At 42.2% G+C, this 21,443-nt stretch overlaps 2 protein-coding genes and 1 long non-coding RNA gene across 6 annotated transcripts in view; 2 read left to right on the forward strand and 1 right to left on the reverse strand.

Annotated features, from left to right (window-relative positions):
• The window catches only part of LOC311132996, a 36,734-nt gene extending 28,477 nt beyond the window's left edge, over positions 1-8,257 (reverse strand). For 2 of the 3 annotated variants that reach the window (XR_014613554.1, XR_014613555.1), the window contains exons 1-2: positions 7,001-7,278; positions 5,116-5,194 (exon numbers count right to left, since the gene is read on the reverse strand). This is a non-coding gene — a long non-coding RNA (uncharacterized lncRNA). Of the gene's footprint in view, positions 1-5,115; positions 5,195-7,000; positions 7,279-8,149 lie in introns of those variants that run through there. The other variant, XR_014613553.1, reaches the window with a different exon arrangement.
• Positions 1,841-5,631, forward strand: LOC311132995 (leucine-rich melanocyte differentiation-associated protein-like). The gene is made up of 4 exons (XM_084166414.1): positions 1,841-2,329; positions 4,309-4,483; positions 4,703-4,780; positions 5,140-5,631. Exons 1-4 carry the CDS (start codon positions 2,125-2,127, stop codon positions 5,282-5,284), a joined length of 603 nt encoding a protein of 200 aa, XP_084022540.1. The 5' UTR covers positions 1,841-2,124; the 3' UTR covers positions 5,285-5,631.
• Positions 7,420-21,338, forward strand: LOC311132989 (cytoplasmic aconitate hydratase-like). 2 transcript variants are annotated; one of them, XM_084166404.1, is made up of 21 exons: positions 7,420-7,510; positions 9,133-9,277; positions 9,500-9,668; positions 9,887-10,024; positions 10,895-10,964; positions 11,150-11,333; positions 11,586-11,725; positions 12,004-12,175; positions 12,524-12,624; positions 12,898-13,014; positions 13,310-13,469; positions 13,721-13,856; positions 14,218-14,302; positions 14,494-14,650; positions 14,946-15,070; positions 15,243-15,347; positions 15,597-15,739; positions 16,049-16,196; positions 16,501-16,623; positions 18,973-19,158; positions 19,502-21,338. In XM_084166404.1, exons 2-21 carry the CDS (start codon positions 9,181-9,183, stop codon positions 19,616-19,618), a joined length of 2,673 nt encoding a protein of 890 aa, XP_084022530.1. In that variant the 5' UTR covers positions 7,420-7,510; positions 9,133-9,180; the 3' UTR covers positions 19,619-21,338. The 2 variants fall into 2 exon arrangements, with proteins under 2 accessions (XP_084022530.1, XP_084022529.1); XM_084166403.1 differs by lacking the exon at positions 7,420-7,510 and adding an exon at positions 8,551-8,914.
• Positions 21,339-21,443: the final 105 nt, after the last annotated feature.

Below are 21,443 nucleotides of genomic sequence, written 5' to 3' on the forward strand. Positions count from 1 at the left end.
GACACTATGCCCATTCCAATGGAAGACACAGGGGTTTCAATACCTTGGGATATTCATAACACCAGATCTGAATAGGCTTTTCAAAGAGAATTATCTTCCACTCCTGGATCAAATCAAGAACAACCTCCAAACCTGGATCTCCCTCCCAATTAGCTTAGTAGGAAGAATTAATGTAATCCGTATGAACATCCTCCCTAGACTGAACTATTTATTTCAGATGCTCCCATGCTATCTCCCAGCTTCCTTTTTCAAAACAATTAACCAAAGCATCACCAAATTTATATGGGGCAATAAAAAACCTAGGATCAAGCTTTCCACTCTATCGAAACCTGAATCTAAGGGTGGTCTTGCCCTTCCCTCCCTTCAATTGTACTACTGGTCTGCCCAAATCCGCAACATGCTAACATGGATCACAAACAGACAAGAGTCAACGTGGAGCCAGATAGAAGCCCAATCTTGTGGTTCATTGCCACTAAGCTCAACTATATTCATTGATAACTTTAGTGAAGTGGGCAACATAGCCAAAACATTTGTGATTTACAGTACCCTACGAGCGTGGAGGGACTGTAAGAAATACTTGGGCATCTCCTCCCAAATATGTTCTCACTCGCCTATAGTAGGCAACCCAGACTTGCCAAAAGCCCTGAGAGATGCCAACTTTAATCTTTGGCATACTCTAGGAATCAGGACCTTTTCAGACCTATTTCATCAGAAGACCACTACACTGAAATCCTTTCAAGAGCTCTGCAATGAATTCAATGTGCCAAGATCCCATTTTTTTAAATATCTACAAATTAGACATGTCATCTCCTCATTTACTTCCAAGAGGAGGTTTAGAACTCAGTTGAATGAAGTTGAAACCCTTCTTGTCACAGCACAATCCATTAAAGGCAAAATATCCTATATCTATAGACTCCTTTCTGAGAAAGGAGGATCCTCCTTTACTCCTTTGAAAATAATATGGGAAAAGGACCTTGGTCTGACTATCAGTGATGAGTTATGGGCGGAGGTTTGCGACAGGGTATACTGCTCCTCTACTAATGTAAAAATGAAAGAATCTAATTACAAATTTTTGTACAAATTTTATTACACTCCCCTGAGACTCCATAAAATGAAAACAGACATTTCTCCTAATTGTAATAGATGTACCTCTGAAAGTGGAACCTATATGCATGTATTTTGGAGCTGCAGAGAGATTGCCAGATTTTGGCAATCTATACATACTGCTGCACAGAAAATACTAGATGTACAGTTTGATATGACCCCGTGTCTCTATCTTCTTAATGCCCAGCAGGACTTTGTTCTTGATCCTGACAGAGAAAATTTGCTCATGACCATTACATACTTTGCTAAGAAATGTATTCTTCTATTGTGGGCCTCTAATACTTCTCCTACATTTAAAATGTGGATTGACCAGATTGTTGACTTTCTCCCTCTTGAAAAGCTCACTTATGACCTCCACAAGAGACAGCCCAAGTTTGATAGACTCTGGTCTCCACTACTCAACTATATTTCAAATTGGACAGAGTGAATGGGGGAATCAGGGAGATGGGCAGATGCGTGTTGTGTAAGGTGCTGTAAAACCTAAAAACTAATTATTGGCTCGTCATCTCAGCTAAGGCTGGAAATAGCTAATAAGAACCTTGATAGTGCTGCTGCAAGTTCTATAATTTAAATTTTGTTATAATTATTATTTGTGTGTGTATGTATGTATGTATGTATGTATGTATGTATATATATGTATGTATATATATATACATATATAAAACAATTTTTTATTATTATTATTTTTTTAAATTATTATTATTTTTTTTTTTTAAATTCACATCTGTGAATGTGGAATGTGTTTGGTTGGTTGATTGAAAACTTAATAAAACTTTAAATTGAAAAAAAAAGAAAACGTTTGGGTCCGCGATTAGCATTTTGGATTCTTGTTTATGTTTAACTGCTAGAAAAGGGTTTTGGTAGTCAGTACTCTCAATAACTAAACTATTATGCCCTGGTTGTTTTGATTTGAGGGTGGATATCAGGGATTACGGCGCCATGTATCTGAATCCCCTGGTAATCTGGCCAGTTGGCACCGAGGAGTGAGGTGCTTGGAGGCTGTAGCTCGGCCTCTTAGCCATGGAGACAGAGGGGCCACCTGCTGCACCAGGCCAGTCTGGCCAGCCCGGTCAGCCAGGCCCGGTGCTGGGGCTTCGGAGTCTCTCCTTTGCCTACCAGGGCTTGCTAGAGATCCCCTACGAAGTCATACTAGCCCAGCAACACACCCTGGAAGTGTTGGACCTTAGCTACAACCTGCTGGAGGAGTATCCTTCTGTTATGAGCCGTGTACACAGACAATATATACACACATATTACACGCATGCGTCACACACACACACTTGTAGTCATGCACATACACACACCAGAGATGGAAAACCACACTGTTGAAGACACATGCATACACAAGCAACACAAACACATCTCTCTCTCACACTAAGAAATATGAGACAGGGTGCAACAGGGTTGGGGTCAATTCCATTTAAATTCCAGTCAATTCAGGAAGTACAGTGGGGAAAAAAAGTATTTAGTCAGCCACCAAATGTGCAAGTTCTCCCACTTAAAAAGATGAGAGAGGCCTGTAATTTTCATCATAGGTACACGTCAACTATGACAGACAAATTGAGAAAAAAATATCCAGAAAATCACATTGTAGGATTTTTAATGAATTTATTTGCAAATTATGGTGGAAAATAAGTATTTGGCCACCTACAAACAAGCAAGATTTCTGGCTCTCACAGACCTGTAACTTCTTCTTTAAGAGGCTCCTCTGTCCTCCACTCGTTACCTGTATTAATGGCAGCTGTTTGAACTTGTTATCAGTATAAAAGACACCTGTCCACAACCTCAAACAGTCACACTCCAAACTCCACTATGGCCAAGACCAAAGAGCTGTCAAAGGACACCAGAAACAAAATTGTAGACCTGCACCAGGCTGGGAAGACTGAATCTGCAATAGGTAAGCAGCTTGGTTTGAAGAAATCAACTGTGGGAGCAATTATTAGGAAATGGAAGACATACAAGACCACTGATAATCTCCCTCGATCTGGGGCTCCACGCAAGAACTCACCCCGTGGGGTCAAAATGATCACAAGAACGGTGAGCAAAAATCCCAGAACCACACGGGGGGACCTAGTGAATGACCTGCAGAGAGCTGGGACCAAAGTAACAAAGCCTACCATCAGTAACACACTACGCCGCCAGGGACTCAAATCCTGCAGTGCCAGATGTGTCCCCCTGCTTAAGCCAGTACATGTCCAGACCCGTCTGAAGTTTGCTAGAGTGCATTTGGATGATCCAGAAGAGGATTGGGAGAATGTCATATGGTCAGATGAAACCAAAATAGAACATTTTGGTAAAAACTCAACTCGTCGTGTTTGGAGGACAAAGAATGCTGAGTTGCATCCAAAGAACACCATACCTACTGTGAAGCATGGGGGTGGAAACATCATGCTTTGGGGATGTTTTTCTGCAAAGGGACCAGGACGACTGATCCGTGTAAAGTAAAGAATGAATGGGGCCATGTATCGTGAGATTTTGAGTAAAAACCTCCTTCCATCAGCAAGGGCATTGAAGATGAAACGTGGCTGGGTCTTTCAGCATGACAATGATCCCAAACACACCGCCCGGGCAACGAAGGAGTGGCTTCGTACGAAGCATTTCAAGGTCCTGGAGTGGCCTAGCCAGTCTCCAGATCTCAACCCCATAGACAATCTTTGGGGGGAGTTGAAAGTCCGTGTTGCCCAGCGACAGCCCCAAAACATCACTGCTCTAGAGGAGATCTGCATGGAGGAATGGGCCAAAATACCAGCAACAGTGTGTGAAAACCTTGTGAAGACTTACAGAAAACGTTTGACCTGTGTCATTGCCAACAAAGGGTATATAACAAAGTATTGAGAAACTTTTGTTATTGACCAAATACTTATTTTCCACCATAATTTGCAAATAAATTCATAAAAAATCCTACAATGTGATTTTCTGGATTTTTTTTCCTCATTTTGTCTGTCATAGTTGACGTGTACCTATGATGAAAATTACAGGCCTCTCATCTTTTTAAGTGGGAGAACTTGCACAATTGCAATTCCAATTCTCGTCAATGCTTTTCAATAAGGAAAATTTGAAATTTGAATGTGTTTTACTTTCTGAATTGACTGGAATCTAAATGGAATTTACCCCAATCCTGACATGCAATGTACATGCCACACATTCACAAAAACAGTCTCCCTGGCAATGTTTCTCCTTCACTCCGCTGCCAACGGAGCCCAGCTCTCCTGGGTGAACTGGAGCAGCTCAGCACTCTGATCCTGGACTGCAACAGCTACTCGTCCCACGTCAAGTTCCCCTACATGCCTAGTGTCACCACCGTGTGGATCAACAAGAACAAGATCAGCAACCTGCCCATCTTCGTGGAGGAGATCCGCTGCAAGTTTCCCAACATCAAGTAAGAATAGCTTTTACTGAGGCCATTGGGGCATTGTGTGTGTGTGTGTGCGCGTTTGCTTGGGTGTCATTTTGTTTCTGTTGAAGCCAACTTCTTTGGTGTTCAGTACGGTGCAAGATTGTGGAGCATTGAAGAGGCATGTTAATACAATGTACACCATACCACAAAGACCATTTTAAGTGTCGCTGTCTGACCTCTGGATGTTTCTACTTCATTTAGGATCCTCAGCATGATGAACAACGAGGCAGCACCCAGCTACTTCAATGGAGGGAGTCTGCCCCAGTACATAGACTACAGGTGAGCTTGAGTGAACACAGCTGATACACTAAAGCTGCACCTGTGTCTTTTTTTGATTTAGATGAGAATGATGTATTGTGACACGGTAACAGGAGCATGATATGATTCTATAACTCTAAATAAGTTACAGAGTTGGTTCCAGTCATAAGCTAATGTACAGCGTGACACACTGTCAAAGAAGTTTAAATGCTGTCAAATATTTGCCTATATACCATATTTGTCTTACTGTCCCTCATCAGTGTGTTCTGACATTATTCCAGTACGATTAAACACTGATGTAATTTAAGCTCAAACTGCAACACAATGATGTCATTCAAAGCACTGAAATGACCAACCTTTTCCTCCTCTGGTCCACACAGGCAGTATGTGATCAGTCAGATCCCAAGCCTGAAGATCCTGGATGACACTGAGGTTCTGGGGAAAGAGAGAGCGCTGGCTAAGAAGACCTATAGGATGCAGAGGACCAGAGAAGGCAGCAAAAGGAGGAAGGAGCTCCATCGTTGAACCCTCCTTAATACTGCCTCCTATAGAGCTGAATCGAAGACTTATCAAGATGAGCAAATAATCCATTCTAGAGATAGATGACTAGTTCAAGGCAAGCTAGCACCAGTTGCAAATATATTGTCAACATGTTATTTGTTCAAATGAAAATGGGATACTTTTTGTTATGATTTTCTATGGACATGGGGAATTTCCCTTATCATTAAAGAGATGAAGGGAAGATATTCCATTTGAATGGTGAACGAAGATGTTTAGCAAAATAAATAATTCCATGTCACACGCAAACATCATTTTGTCATTATTTGTATGTTACATATGTCCCTTTGGCAAGAGAAGAGCTTAATTAGGCCTATGAGATATCAAATTACCAGTGTTGGGTAGAGTACTGACGGATCCGTCAAAATGACCTTTGAAAAGTCATAACTCAGAGAGAGAGAGTGACAACATGTGGCATAAACTTGACAGGCATGGTTGAGAAATTGATTGTTTCCTCATACAGTGAATGTCCTGTTATCTATTTGAAAAAGTATGTTTAAATCTTTATCTTGTGGCATTAGAGATTAAGACATAAACTGTAATAAAAAAAAGTGATACACAGCACTGTTCTGTTGTGTTTTTAAATGGATGTTAGACCTACCATGTGATATGATACAATCTATTGTGTATTGTGTAGGTAAAAAATTCTGTCAGACATTAACTATCAAGGTATAAAGGTGACCTAGAGTATTTTAATGCACATTATAAAAACGGTTGGCTGGTATGCCCTCACCCATATGAGCGGTCGGCTGTGAATGCCCTCACCCGCTAACACAATTATGCTGACTGTGATTTGGGTTCTGACCCTCCACAGGATGTCCGGTAAGAACAATGCTGATGCTTCTCTTTTCAGGGTTTTTATTTCCTTTTCCTCAACACACATTAAGCACACACACACTTTTGGTCATATAACATGAATCTTGACTGGGAGTGAATCTTGGTGGAATAGTACTTGAAATGTGTATCTTCTTTCTTCGGACAATGATAACACTGACCTGAGTGGGTGGGTGCAGTGTCCAGATGTGCCTTTCCAAGCGCTCTGATTGCTTGGGAATGACAAGGCTATGATGGGTGATGGATAACTAAGGTAGGCTAAACAGCCAAACTAACGGCACTCAAGGGAAACTGAAGGGACTGTGAGGGAGATTTAGGTAGACAGGAGGGGAGCAGGACAGTCTTTTTTACACACATTAATGAAGAATCAGTAGGGCCTATGCTTGTTTACACATTGACATTTATTGGATTCTAAGCAGTGGTAGGTCAGAAAAACACCTGCCTATCAACATTATTTGAAGAAGATGTTATCAACCATACTATTAACCATTCAGAAGAAGAAGAAAAACTGTCACTCACTCACCCCCTCACTGCTAGGACTTATCAAAGTGGACTCAGGGCTTGTAGCCTTGGACCAATGATTTATATATACGCTAGATGAGTTTTGGGGGGACGCTGTATTGTAGCCAAATCCCCCACCATTGTACAAAATATTTTGGAAGCTATAGAACTGCATATATTAATGTCTACATTAGTTTTTGCCACAATTATTCTTTTACAGACACCTTAATGCATACTTTTACATTATATTATGTGAGCTAAACAATTGTTTTTAAAACAGTATAGTTTTTAGAGATTACTAATGTTACTCTCCCAACTACAGCATCAAAATACTGAAATATTTTTTACCGTATCACGTGCACAGACGCACTTGCGAAGGTGGTCCGACCAATGATGCGCATAAACCCTGGATGACTGTCAGGGAGCACAGTATTGAAGCCACCAACAGCCATCTTGGTACTCCTCCTCAATTGTAAAAAAAAAAAAAAAAAAAAAAAAAAAGATGGAAGCTATAGAAATGTATTTATTAATGTCTGACACGTTTATTCTATTAAAGACACTTTAATGCATACTTTTAAATGATATGATGTAAGCTAAACATACAAATAAAAACATTATCCTTAAAGTAATTTTTTTAAGAGAGTACTAATGTTACTGTCCCCACTACAACAACAAAAATACATGTAATGTTGTCCTTGAAACATTAGGGAGTGTCATATGGCCGACCCGTGGCTTCAAAGCCGCTCAATGGCCAATACATAGCGTTAGCGATTCAGGGTTTATATACGTCATTGTGTCTGACTAGCTAGCTACCAGAACAACATTAGCTACACTTCAGCCGTACAGAGAAGAAAAGTGGTATGTGTGACTGTTTTTTGCAATTATTTTTAATCTTGACCATGCTTTCAAAGTAAATTTACTGCATTTAAGGGAAAGTGCTGTGACTCAGCATAACTAGTTATAATAGCCGGTGACGTTGATTGCTTTTCAAAGCTAGCAAGATACGCTAGCCAGCTAGCTAAATCAACTAGCTAGCTAGCGAACTAACTAACTAGTTTAGCCAGTCGTAGTTATAGTAATCCGCTGTTAGAAATCCCAAAATGTCTCTCTCTCTCTCTCTATTCTCATGTTTAACACTAGAACCGAACAAAGCCTGTTGTTAGCAGTGTCTTGTGTGGGAGACTGTCAGTTCAGGACCCAATCTTGGTCCCAATGGGCTAGGCTTTTATCTTGGAGTTGAGTTTAGTCGGATACTATTTCCCGATTGCCTCAAAGCTAGTTTTATCAACTTCTCAGTCTAGTATGACTGGCTTAGATATCTTGTAACAAATAACAGACCTAACATCCACCTGTAAAATCCAACCCATAATAGAATCTCATTCTATTTCCCATTCTAATATAATAAAAAATCCTGTTCCAGACACTACGAGGATATATCTTGGGATAACCTTTAGTTAACAATTTTACCATTTACACGAACATTTAACATATGCTTACTTGAGAAAATGTATGCCCCGGGAGATCAGCACAATGGAGAATGTAGAGTTATATTTCAAAATCTGGGTATAAGTTAATGGAGACTGTAACAGGGCAGTCCTTGGAAAGCTGAGAGAGTACATTGCGGCACAGGGCGTTCTTACGTCATCATGAGTTGACTGTTTTTCAACCTGTGTATTCACGTGTCATTCAATTCCATTTGTCCTCAAAGTCCCAAGAGTGCTACAAAAATGCACTTTCTTATCAGAGTTCCCCTTTGACACAGAGAAATATGAGGACATGTATTAACCTTGGGTACCCTTACATCACAAACACTCTGTTTGACATCTGATTACACATTCATAGAGGCTGATGTTGTTTGCGGATTTCACTGTCTGTTCAATCTTGGCAGAGGATCTTCATTTTTAGGCAATAGGCTTATGCTAATACTTAACTTCTAGCCTATTCCTATCAAGCCCGATTTGTAGGCTATTTGGTTGCATTTTCCTGAGTATAAAAAAGGATGTTAGATAGGGATTGGTAGTGAATTAGTTCAAACCTCAGTTTGAACTATACCAACGTATTTTACCACTTATTGAGTGATTTAGCTTCATTTAAGACGCAGCCGAGGATAGTAGTATTCCAGAAATATTGTATTTTGGAACACCAGAGTAGGCTAATTCACAGGTCTGTTATACCCAGCATTTATCTGGAATCGTACTTCCGTGTCTGTCTGTGCTGAAACTTCCTTGACCTAACAGGTTCTCCCGTAAAATATAAAAAGCAGTAAGTAGCTATTTTTTCACCTACACACAGGAGGAACCCGAAAGACCAGACTACTGGATTTCTTTGCATTTTGGTTGTTATAAGTACAACAAACAAAAAAAATTTTCGCGTCTGCTCAGGTCACTTGCCCTGGGTAATAGGGCAACCCTTAATGTCAATCCCTAAGAAGTTGCCACTGTTGTAGTTTTTGACGCTGAACCTTGAATTGTTTCCTCCAGGTAACCCCAGGTGTGTGTGTGTGTGAGAGAGGGAGAAAGTCTACAGCCATGAGTAATCCTTTTGCACACATAGTTGAGGCTCTGGACCCAAACAACCCCGACCACAAGTTCTACAACCTCTCAAAGCTTGAAGACCCCAGATATGGTAGGATTTCAAAGTACCATAACCACTTTGGTAATTGTTGGTGTGCATGGTTGGTGTACAAGGCTAAATTCAGGAAATGTACTGACATTTTGTTAATTTCAGTAAATGCTCAAGCTAGATTTATTCTGATTCATGAATTACATTTCAGTGAATTTTTGCACTTTCATGATTTTTTTACTTCAACCCTGATGGTTGATATGAAATGCTTCCCTCCTCCTGCAGACCGTCTGCCATTCTCCATCCGTGTGCTGCTTGAGTCGGCTGTGAGGAACTGTGATGGGTTCTTGGTGAAGCAGTCAGACGTGGAGAGCATCCTGAACTGGAAGCAGACCCAGACTCAAAGCGTGGAGGTGCCGTTCAGACCTGCCAGGGTCATCCTACAGGACTTCACGTGAGTCTGACCACATGGTGTATCTATTCTACAGGTGTGCTCATGTGAAATCTTTAATGGTAAAATATGCAGTGGTAATATCTGTATTATAAACTGGGAGAAGCTGATCGGGAGGTATCCAAATTGAGGTGGCTTTTCTTTCTGTTTAAGGGGTTGCTCTGAATCGCGAACTGATTTATATTCTAACTTGTGTCCCGTCTGTCTCTCTCCCCTTGCAGTGGAGTGCCTGCAGTAGTGGACTTTGCTGCGATGCGCGACGCCGTAAAGAAGCTGGGGGGAGATCCAGAGAACATCAACCCAGTCTGTCCAGTGGACCTTGTCATCGATCATTCCATCCAGGTGGACTTCAACAGGAAGTAAGTTTGGGGGGGGGGGTCAGATTTATCAAAGGGTTGTGTGTGTGGGGGGGGGTCAATGAAAGTAGGGCTGAACGTCATAATTCGGTGAATTTCCATTCAGGAGGAATTGTAGTGGATTATAATTGAATGAATACTGGTAATTTCAGTGACAACTGCTATACATAGGCTAATTGGTACCTTTTACTACATATTTATGAAGCAAACAAAGGCCTCTGTGTAAGCACAGAGTGGTGTGTTCTGTAGGGTGAGCTTGTTTTGTGGACTTTGCTCTTAAGAGACTTAGTGGAGCCTGTAGATTTCGACATTACTGTAGACCACCAGTCGTCATAATGTTGCATAGCGCTGAAAATAATGACATCTACATTGTGACCATGCTGAGTCTCCAAGCTGACATTGTTGTAAATATGAACTGCTATTTTGGCCCGAGAGGTGTAAAACTATAAAGCAAAATATTCCAAATTCCCGACACTGTTACTTACAGATCATCATTTTGTGCTCATTCTACTTTCAAGTAACCATATTAGGAGATTGCATTATGACGTTTGTGTAATTTTCAGTAGTCCATTGTTGATATAGTCCCAAAATGTTTAGCATGTCAGCAATCAAGTTTTCAAGACATGTAACTTTCAAAAAACAGAAATCAGGCCCATATTATGCATTTTGTATCATATGATGCAAAACGCATCCTACGGGCCAGATTTCTGTATTTTGAAAGTTACATATCTTGATTGCTGAAATACTCCTCAACTCCTTTCCTTGAAGTTGTACTTTTATGAGAACTGATTACGACAAATGTGTTAAAGAAATTCAGATTGAGTCATGCCTGTAATTACACTTCAAAAACAGTTTACATTTTTCTTCTCCCAGGTCTGACAGCCTCCAGAAAAACCAGGACTTGGAGTTTGACAGAAACAGAGAGCGATTTGAGTTCTTAAAGGTATCCAAACCCTTTGTCTACCATTCAAAACCTGTAGTTCAACTCATAAGCCTCTCATAAAGGCTTATGGGCCACACAATGTATAACACACATGGCCCTCTCTCAATCATAGCAATAACAATATCTTGTATAAAACCCATAATCCTCACTAAACTATTGATCTTGATCTCCCTCCCGTTCAACAGTGGGGCTCCAAAGCATTACGGAACATGCGTATCATTCCCCCCGGTTCGGGGATTGTGCACCAGGTCAACCTGGAGTACCTGGCCAGGGTGGTGTTTGACCAGGACGGTTACTACTACCCTGACAGCCTGGTGGGCACTGACTCCCACACCACCATGATCAACGGTCTGGGCGTGTTGGGCTGGGGTAATGACTAGCTTGGATTATGTACACTGTTAAAAAAGATAAATGGGACAGACTCAAATAATTTGCTAATGGCGTTAAAGGGATAGTTCACCCAAATTACAAAATTACTGTTTTTTTTTGGTTCCAAATGGACAATACTTAGCTACCAATAAACCAAACCCAAAATGTAGTTGAGCAAATATGAGCTATCTAGCCTTGCTACTGGATGTTTCCAGAGCTGTAATAAATCCTGTCTGACATGTTTGTCTGTAGGTGTGGGCGGGATCGAGGCGGAGGCCGTCATGCTGGGCCAACCAATCAGCATGGTGCTCCCCGAAGTCATCGGCTACAGGCTACAGGGCACCCCCAACAAGTTAATCACCTCCACCGACATCGTCCTCACCGTCACTAAGGTAACTGGTTACACGGTTTGCATGACTATGTGGCCACTTTTTATCTATGGACATCTCTTTTGGACAAATCTGTCTAATCAATATAGCTCAAGGCATGAAATGATTCAACAAAGTAGCCCTGTCAATGCAATTCATTTGGAGAATGGTGTTGATTTGATACTTGGAAAAACTGACTTGCTCTAAGGGGATAGAAAAATGACAACAGTTTCATTCCACCAGTGTATGTCATATAGAAACGCTGTTTGTCTGAGTGTCCCATGCTCTCCCTCTGTCCACAGCACCTGCGCCAGGTCGGCGTCGTGGGGAAGTTTGTGGAGTTCTTCGGCCCAGGTGTGGAAGCCCTGTCCATTGCCGATCGAGCCACCATCGCCAACATGTGCCCAGAGTACGGCGCCACTGCAGCTTTTTTCCCTGTGGACCACATCAGTGTTCAGTACCTAAAGCAGACAGGTGAGATATCCACACTAATGCACATGAGCACCACTTATCTATATTTACAATGTGCATTTCTGATTCCGATGGAAAGCAATACAGATATTACATCGGCCGCTTTTTAAATTGCAAACTTTCAAATAGCCTTTGAATGTTACACCACCTACTTAGCTCCTTTTGTAACTGCAAAAACTTTTCTGAATACATTTTAAATGTAAAAAGGGGCTGACAATAGTAGTATTAAAAACTGAGGGAACTGTAGATGTAGCTGTTACCTTTCGTGGCAAAGTCAAATAATTCACCTCATGTCTGGATTCTTCATTTTCTTTTTTCCTCATCCCCCTTTCCCCTGCTCCCTCTGCTCAGGGAGAGATGCTGAGAAGCTGGATTACATCACCAGGTATCTGAAAGCAGTCGCCATGTTCAGAGACTACAACAACTCCTGCCAGGACCCCGACTTCACCCAGGTACTCGATTCCACACTGGATCTTTTTCAAACCCCTTTGGAAATTAGGACTTGTAGTTTCTGGACGTATTTGATTCAAGATTGTCAGGCATGCTAGACTAGTTATGGAAACTTTGGGAAGTCATTCAGTTTTGAAAAATGATTTGACAAAGTGTATGGCTGGAATGTATTTGTAAAATGATTGGCAGGTCTCCCGTTTTAATCTCCTCCTTTTGCTTTCTGTCTCATTCGGATTGTCCCTCTACACCTCCTTCTCTCTCTCCATCCTATGCAGGTGCATAAGCTGGACCTTAGCACCGTGGTCCAGTGCTGCAGTGGTCCCAAGAGGCCTCAGGACAGGGTGGCTGTGTCTGACATGAAGACTGACTTTGAGGCCTGCCTGGCTGCTAAGGTAATGACAACACCCGCTTCCCACTGACATTTTGGTATCTACATGCTGATAGCATCCTGTTATCTCAAGTCCTTCCCTTTTATATTTGCATGTGTGGATGAGGTGTGCATAGAGTTAGAAACCCTAGAGGTTGGTACAAAAGTCTGATAACATGCAACATTTGAAAGTAGTCAACTGGTTGGGACTTCATATGGGTTAAGGAGAGATGATATAATTCCATCCAGGTCAGTAGGAGGGATCATGCTAGAGGTGAGCCCACTAGCTTTTCTAACTCTGTGGACTTGTGTCATTGCAGCAAGGCTTCAAGGGTTTCCAGGTGACTCCGGAGCGTCACCACGTGAAGGTTCCATTCCAGTACAATGACAAGGAGTACAGCCTCTCCCACGGCTCGGTGGTCATCGCTGCCATCACCAGTTGCACCAACACCAGCAACCCCTCTGTTATGCTGGGGGCTGGTACGTATCCCTCGCCCCATACCTCATACCCTGCGCTATCTGGGTTGTGTTCATTAGACACCAAACAGGGAGGGACTACCTGGACTCCAAAAATAAACGTGAATTTACGTTTTCTGTTGCAAAAACGTTTTCTAAAGTTTTCCGTTACGTGCCCCAATGAACACGCCCCAGCTATCAGCGGATGTAATTTGACTAATATCTGGGAAGTTGCTCAGTCAATAAGGTTGAATTGGTTCTGCGTTGCTTTTCAGGTCTCCTGGCGAAGAAGGCCATCGAGGCTGGTCTGAGCATGAAGCCCTACATCAAGACCAGTCTGTCGCCCGGCAGCGGAGTGGTCACCTACTACCTAAAGAAGAGTGGCGTCATGGACTACCTCTTCCAGCTCGGGTAAGGCACTCCTTCCTGAAGACTGACTAATTATCTGGAAATGAAGGGGTACAGCTCAAAAGTTTAACTTTAACCGCCTTCATTTCAGGATGACGGTGTGTGATTTATTTAAGCAATAAGGCCTGAGGAGGTGTGGGATATGGCCAGTATACCACAAACCACTGAGGTGCCTTATTGCTATTATAAACTGCTTACCAAAGATAATAAACATTTTTTTTGGTCATGTTATACGATCTGATATACCACGGCTAAATGTGTATGTGACCAATAAAATGTGATTTGATCAGCATTCAGGGCTCGAACAACCCAGTTTATAACTTCCTTTTTGTTGGTATATAATGGTATTTTTTCCCCCCGTCAGGTTTGAAGTGGTGGGTTATGGCTGCATGACATGTATAGGCAACAGTGGGCCCCTCCCAGAGCCTGTGGTGGAGGCCATTACTCAGGTAACTACTAACTTTTAACATTTACACCCACACCTGGGTTGTGTTCATTAGGGCATGCAGGGGGGGGGGGTCCAGTCCAGTCCATGTAAACCCCCCTCCTGTTTCAGTACATTTTCTTCATTTGGGTGCCTAATGAACACGACCCTGCATGGTCAATAGCTACAGCTCCTCACTCGTTCCTCTACCTTCAGGGAGATCTGGTAGCCGCTGGGATCCTATCAGGTAACAGGAACTTTGAGGGGCGTGTCCACCCCAACACACGAGCCAATTACCTGGCCTCTCCCCCCCTGGTCATTGCCTACGCTATCGCCGGAACCGTGAGGATTGACTTTGATACAGAGCCCATTGGTGAGTGTCCTCAAACCCACGCCGTGAATTGGCAATGGTTCTGTAGTTTTTCTATATAGCATTCACACCAGTGGAGGCTGTAATGGCTGGAATAAAATGAATCGAGTGGTACCGTTCCATTTATTCCATTCCCCCCCATTACAATGAGCCAATCCTCCGATTTAAAGTGACACCAGCCTTCACTGGTTCATATGAACACTGTTCTTGGAGCTCTGAAGACGTTTAAGGAGATTGGGCCGTCGGTGCTGATACTGCTTTCTGTTGTTTCTCTCTCGCCTCTGGTTTCATGGTGTAGCTCTGAACAACGAAGGGAAGGAGGTTTTCCTGAGGGACATCTGGCCCACACGGGAGGAGATCCAGGCTGTGGAGAGAGAGTTTGTCATTCCTGCTATGTTCAAAGAGGTTTATGAGAAGATTGAGGTAAACTCAGCTCTTTGGATATTAATATTCTATGATTTTCCCCTGGTTTGATTGTGTAGACAAGTTGATTAGTGGGGCTACTTTTTCAAGGTATTGGTTAGTAAATTTGTGTAGAGAGCTGTTGGTGTTGTAGTTTGATATGGGACTGTTCTACCCTGCTCCGCCCTGGCAGAAAGTGAATGAACGCTGGAACGCCCTCAACGCCCCCTCAGACAAGCTGTACACCTGGGACCCCAAGTCCACCTACATCAAGTCTCCACCCTTCTTCGATGGACTGGTACAACACACTAACCTAATGCTGTCGTTGTAATGTCTGAGTTCTTTCCCATAGGATTTCAGGTGACACTGTTTTATCTCTTAAAGGGATAGTTCAGCGAAAGTACATATTTGTTTCCAAGAAGTCTATGGACAAGGAGAGACTGCAATCAACAACTAGACACTTTTACCAACTGCTAATATTATAAAGTCATTGTCATTCATGCAATTCTGCAGAACTATCCCTTTAAACTTTCTGTGTTTTATTCAGACCAAGGAGCTACAGACCCCCAATTCCATAACTAATGCTTACGTGCTGCTGAACTTCGGCGACTCTGTGACCACGGACCACATCTCTCCTGCTGGGAACATCGCTCGAACCAGTCCTGCAGCACGCTACCTGACCAGCAGAGGGTGAGAGATGGGAGGCAGTCACTAGTTCACATTACTAATAGTCTTTTTCATACTACTGAGCTAAGCTGTACTGCACTTGCCTGGTAATACATCCCCCATGTCTGGAACCGTGCAGGAAAGGACCATGTGGAACGAAAATATCCCAACCAGCAGATTATACATTTCTGGTCCGCATGATGGTGTGAAATTGAATGATGGGTTTTTTAGTATGTTTATGTTAGAGTGAAGTTGTTAGAGTGAAGTTGTTAGAGTGAAGTTGTATGAAGGGTCAAAGGTATAATCTTTATCTCTTATCCTCTGCCCTGGCAGTTTGAACCCACGTGACTTCAACTCGTACGGATCTCGGCGTGGCAACGATGCTGTAATGGCCCGAGGAACATTCGCCAACATCCGTCTCTTCAACAAGTTCCTGAACAAGCAGGCTCCGCGCACCCTGCACTTACCTTCTGATGAAACGGTAAGGCCCTGGAACAACCCATAACGTAGTAACTGTCAATAATGTCATAACCTTTTCTCTTATAATGTAATACATCTCTGGATAATGTAATAACTTATTACATCATCTGGTGGCTATTATCTTATCAGATGAGTAACATACATTTTATAACTTACATTTATTATATATTTAGACCGCATATATATCTATTTTGACCGCATATTACAGTTTCCTTGTATGGCTGTTAAATGTACTCTGGTTGTCCACATGAATCAATGTGTATATATATTCAGTGTATTCTTGGGTTGTCTGTTTCTCTGTACAGATGGATGTGTTTGATGCTGCTGAGCGCTACCAGAAGGCTGGCCTCCCCCTCATGATCCTGGCTGGGAAGGAGTATGGATCGGGCAGCTCCAGAGACTGGGCCGCTAAAGGTCCCTTCCTCCTGGTCAGTCTCTCCTCTTATCATAACCGTGTTGTCTTTTGATATGTTATCTATTATACGTTATTACGTTATCTTTTTAACATTACCGTTTGACAATGTATGATGATGTAGATTAGAAGAATTTATGGGAATTTGGGAAAAGGGATTTGAATGCCATTGCCTGTATGATACTTTCCATCAGCTAAGATATGATTCTGCTGGGCTGTGTGGATTCTTTATTTCACTTTATTGAACAAACATTAGACAATTCAAAGTAGGGACAATGTACACAGAACCCATAAACACCAGGTGGCACCAAGACAAAGACAAAAAGTTAAGAAAATACAATTTAGATGATGCAAGGCTCTTGTATAATAATAATAATAATTATTATTATTATTATTATTTATTCAACTTGTATAGCGCTTTTCAAGGAATGTCAAAGCACATTAAGACAAGTCATTTAGAAAAGCAACATCATGAGCTGGACAGTCATTAGAAAGTGTATGGCTTGACTGGTCATCTGAGGGAGTTGGTCAAGCTGGGAGAGAAAGTCTGGAGACAGGCAGGCAGGAAGCACGGTCTCATCAGGGTATCTCGCTGTCTCTGGCTTTTCCGTAGTAGAACTCAGTCAGATTAAGTTTGAGCTAAGCCACTGCAGTCTATGGACTCTGTAGTATGTAGCTAGCTACAGTGAGGGAAAAAAGTATTTGATCCCCTGCTGATTTTGTACGTTTGCCCACTGACAAAGAAATTATCAGTCTATAATGTTAATGGTAGGTTTATTTGAACAGTGAGAGACAGAATAACAACAAAACAATCCAGAAAAACGCATGTCAAAAATGTTATAAATTGATTTGCATTTTAATGAGGGAAATAAGTATTTGACCCATCTCAATCTGAAAGATTTCTGGCTCCCAGGTGTCTTTTATATAGGTAACGAGCTGAGATTAGGAGCACACTCTTAAAGGGAGTGCTCCTAATCTCAGCTTGTTACCTTTATAAAAGACACCTGTCCACAGAAGCAATCAATCAATCAGATTCCAAACTCTCCACCATGGCCAAGACCAAAGAGCTCTCCAAGGATGTCAGGGACAAGATTGTAGACCTACACAAGGCTGGAATGGGCTACAAGACCATCGCCAAGCAGCTTGGTGAGAAGGTGACAACAGTTGGTGCGATTATTCGCAAATGGAAGAAACACAAAAGATCTGTCAATCTCCCTCGGCCTGGGGCTCCATGCAAGATCTCACCTCTTGGAGTTGCAAAGATCATGAGAACGGTGAGGAATCAGCCCAGAACTACATGGGAGGATCTTGTCAATGATCTCAAGGCAGCTGGGACCATAGTCACCAAGAAAACAATTGGTAACACACTACGCCGTGAAGGACTGAAATCCTGCAGCGCCCGCAAGGTCCCCCTGCTCAAGAAAGCACATACAGGCCCGTCTGAAGTCTGAATGATTCAGAGGAGAACTGGGTGAAAGTGTCGTGGTCAGATGAGACCAAAATCGAGCTCTTTGGCATCAACTCAACTCGCCGTGTTTGGAGGAGGAGGAATGCTGCCTATGACCCCAAGAACACCATCCCCACCGTCAAACATGGAGGTGGAAACATTATGCTTTGGGGGTGTTTTTCTGCTAAGGGGACAGGACAACTTCACCGCATCAAAGGGACAATGGGCGGGGCCATGTACCGTCAAATCTTGGGTGAGAACCTCCTTCCCTCAGCCAGGGCATTGAAAATGGGTCGTGAATGGGTATTCCAGCATGACAATGACCCAAAACACAAGGCCAAGGCAACAAAGGAGTGGCTCAAGAATAAGCACATTAAGGTCCTGGAGTGGCCTAGTCAGTCTCCAGACCTTAATCCCATAGAAAATCTGTGGAGGGAGCTGAAGGTTCGAGTTGCCAAACATCAGCCTCGAAACCTTAATGACTTGGAGAAGATCTGCAAAGAGGAGTGGGACAAAATCCCTCCTGAGATGTGTGCAAACCTGATGGCCAATTACAAGAAACGTCTGACCTCTGTGATTGCCAACAAGGGTTTTGCCACCAAGTACTAAGTCATGTTTTGCAGAGGGGTCAAATACGTATTTCCCTCATTAAAATGCAAATCAATTTATAAAATTTTTGACGTGTTTTTCTGGATTTTTTTGTTGTTATTCTGTCTCTCACTGTTCAAATAAACCTACCATTAAAATTATAGACTGATCATGTCTTTGTCAGTGGGCAAATGTACAAAATCAGCAGGGGATCAAATCCTTTTTTCCCTCACTGTAGCTACTCTGTATAATTAAGAGTTTGATGGAGGCTGGGCTGCAGGGACCCCAATGTTACTTCCCTGATACCCCTCCTCTGTGCCCCTCTCCCAGGGAATCAAGGCAGTACTGGCGGAGAGCTACGAGCGAATCCACCGCAGTAACCTGGTGGGCATGGGGGTGATTCCTCTGGAGTACCTGTCTGGGGAAACAGCAGACAGCCTGGGGCTGACAGGACACGAGCGCTACACCGTGGTCATTCCTGAGCCACTCACACCCAGGATGATTGTTGACATTAAGGTTGGTTTGCCTGGTGATAGAATGGTATGGGATGGGAAATACTGGACTGAGGAAGGGTTAACAATCATTCATATGGTCAATTTTGCAGAGTTTCTAGATCCTTTCATGATAAAGCTAACAAATGAAACTTAGTAGTTTCTGTTAACTTTCTGTACTGTATATTGTGATTCTGTCATAGTTTAGTAAGTGGCAATACTTTGTATAAAGTAATGTGCTTCTAATGTAGTCATGTTTTACTAGTACTCTGTAGTATACTTAGCTAGGTAGTTTACTCCTGGAGCATATGGCATCAACAACAGTTCATCCTAATATCCTACCACTGTCTGTTTCCTTTCCATCACAGCTCGACACGGGCAAAACATTCCAGGTGAGGATGAGGTTCGACACGGACGTGGAGCTGACGTACTTCCACAACGGAGGCATCCTGAACTACATGATCCGCAAGATGTCTGAGAACTAGAGAGAGCACGCCGTCGGGACCAAGTCATGCTGAACACGGCGATGCAGAACGCACTGAGTCCCCCCTCTCTGTTTCTGTTTGATTTTAACATTGTTTAGGTCATTCATTGGTTTTAGTGCATTAATCGACCACAGTGCTGGTTCCATGCTTGATCCAGTGCAAGTCAGAATGATGGAATTGAGTCAGAAGAACCCCACAGCACATTTAACACTTTCCTAATCAAGCCCAGCTAAAGTGTTTGAAAGAGAAATACTTTTTAAACCCAGGTCTCGTATAATGTGACATTAGTACAGTAACCACCCTACCTCTTTGTCGCCAAACCAGTGGTCCACCCACCCTCATCCCTCCGTCCATGCTAACATTAGCTAGCCATGCACACAAACCTAGTCTGCCCTGGTTGGCTGTCTTGTCCAGTTGTTACCATCGTTGGTTCAAAGCTGCCATTCGCTGTCATCTGTTCCGACCAGGGTTGTATTTGTTGATTTCATGTCTTATTATATGTCATTGTGTCATTTTACAAACTGCTGCTGTGGTGGAGCAGACAGGCTGCTTCTGAAATGGAACCCTATTCCATATATAGTGCACTACTTTTGACCAAAATGTGTGCACTATATAGGGAATAAGGTGTTCAACCCAGACACTGTAATAGGTTGGCTTACATTTACATTTTAGTCATTTAGCAGACGCTCTTATCCAGAGCGACTTAGTTAGTGAGTGCATACATTTTTTCATACTTGAGTTGGCTTCGACTCCTGACAACGAGGGTGTTGTCATTGTATTATAAAAAAGAGACCGCCATAGTTTATTAGAATGGAATTATAATACCTAAGTTTAATTGCCTTAAATGGTAAAGTTGACATTATTAACTCTCGCCTTTTTATGGGAGGAACAGTATATTTTATTGTGTGTGTGCCTCGTTCCTTTTAAATCCATTGAAATGCTGCCTCTGCACTAAGGTTTTTACTAGATCAGTAATTCCAGTCTTGTAGTCTCTTTCATAAATCCACTTTTCTTTCTTACCCTGTTGATGTTGGCAATAGGACTGTAATGATTCTGTAGCAGTGAGTGCTTACTACTGTTGGGGAGTAGGGTTGCAAAATCCTTTAGAAGATTCCCGGAATCAGGAGGGAATGAGCAGGAATCCTCCGACCAGGATTTCTGGGAATTTTGGGAAGTTACCAGAATTGTGCAACCCAATTGGTTAGTGTGGCTGGACTTAATACCTGGGTGCCGGTGTGACAGCGAGGCTAGTAAATCAAATTCATATAATCATGCATTCCAAACCACATTAAGTTTGGAGAATTCAAATTTTCTCTAAGCACTTGGGGTTTAATGGACCAAATAGTCATACTTTGAGATTCATTTCAAAAGGTACTTGTTTGTGGTATGGATAAAATGTTAAAAAATTAAAAATAAATTCAAGGTTATCAGGAGTCTGCTACAAGGCCACATCTGGGCTAGTGGTGGCGCCTTGATAGTCCTTACTCCTTACCTTCTTTCCACAAATAACTGAACATGTCAAATTCCCGGTACATATCCACCATGTTGCTGTCACCTATCATGTATTTTCAGTGATTGCATAATGATATCAACAATCCTGTTATGAAATGGCTCAGGGCCAGAGTAAGACTATGTTTGTCAAATTAATACACATTCATTTATGACTTATAAGATGGGAAGGTTCTCTAATAAACTTTAACTTCTACATAACTCAAATGCAGCACTTGTGTCAAAAGAATTGTGCATTATTAGCATACTATAGCCTATTCTTGAAAAATTACTTTAAAGAAATACAATAAAGACCACTGGATTTTGGAATAATATA

The sequence above is a fragment of the Coregonus lavaretus genome, assembly GCF_964263955.1.
Source record: "Coregonus lavaretus genome assembly, chromosome: 7".
NCBI classification, from domain to species: domain Eukaryota; kingdom Metazoa; phylum Chordata; class Actinopteri; order Salmoniformes; family Salmonidae; genus Coregonus; species Coregonus lavaretus.

Bases quoted from the DNA above. Each gene is read 5' to 3' on its own strand.
- LOC311132995 (XM_084166414.1), top strand. From the start codon at position 2,125: ATGGAGACAGAGGGGCCACCTGCTGCACCAGGCCAGTCTGGCCAGCCC. The intron at 2,330-4,308 runs GTGTACACAGAC...AACGGAGCCCAG, and splicing joins GTATCCTTCTGTTATGAGCC to CTCTCCTGGGTGAACTGGAG. The intron at 4,781-5,139 runs GTGAGCTTGAGT...TGGTCCACACAG, and splicing joins CCCCAGTACATAGACTACAG to GCAGTATGTGATCAGTCAGA.
- LOC311132989 (XM_084166404.1), top strand. From the start codon at position 9,181: ATGAGTAATCCTTTTGCACACATAGTTGAGGCTCTGGACCCAAACAAC. The intron at 10,025-10,894 runs GTAAGTTTGGGG...TTCTTCTCCCAG, and splicing joins CAGGTGGACTTCAACAGGAA to GTCTGACAGCCTCCAGAAAA. The intron at 13,470-13,720 runs GTACGTATCCCT...GTTGCTTTTCAG, and splicing joins CTCTGTTATGCTGGGGGCTG to GTCTCCTGGCGAAGAAGGCC.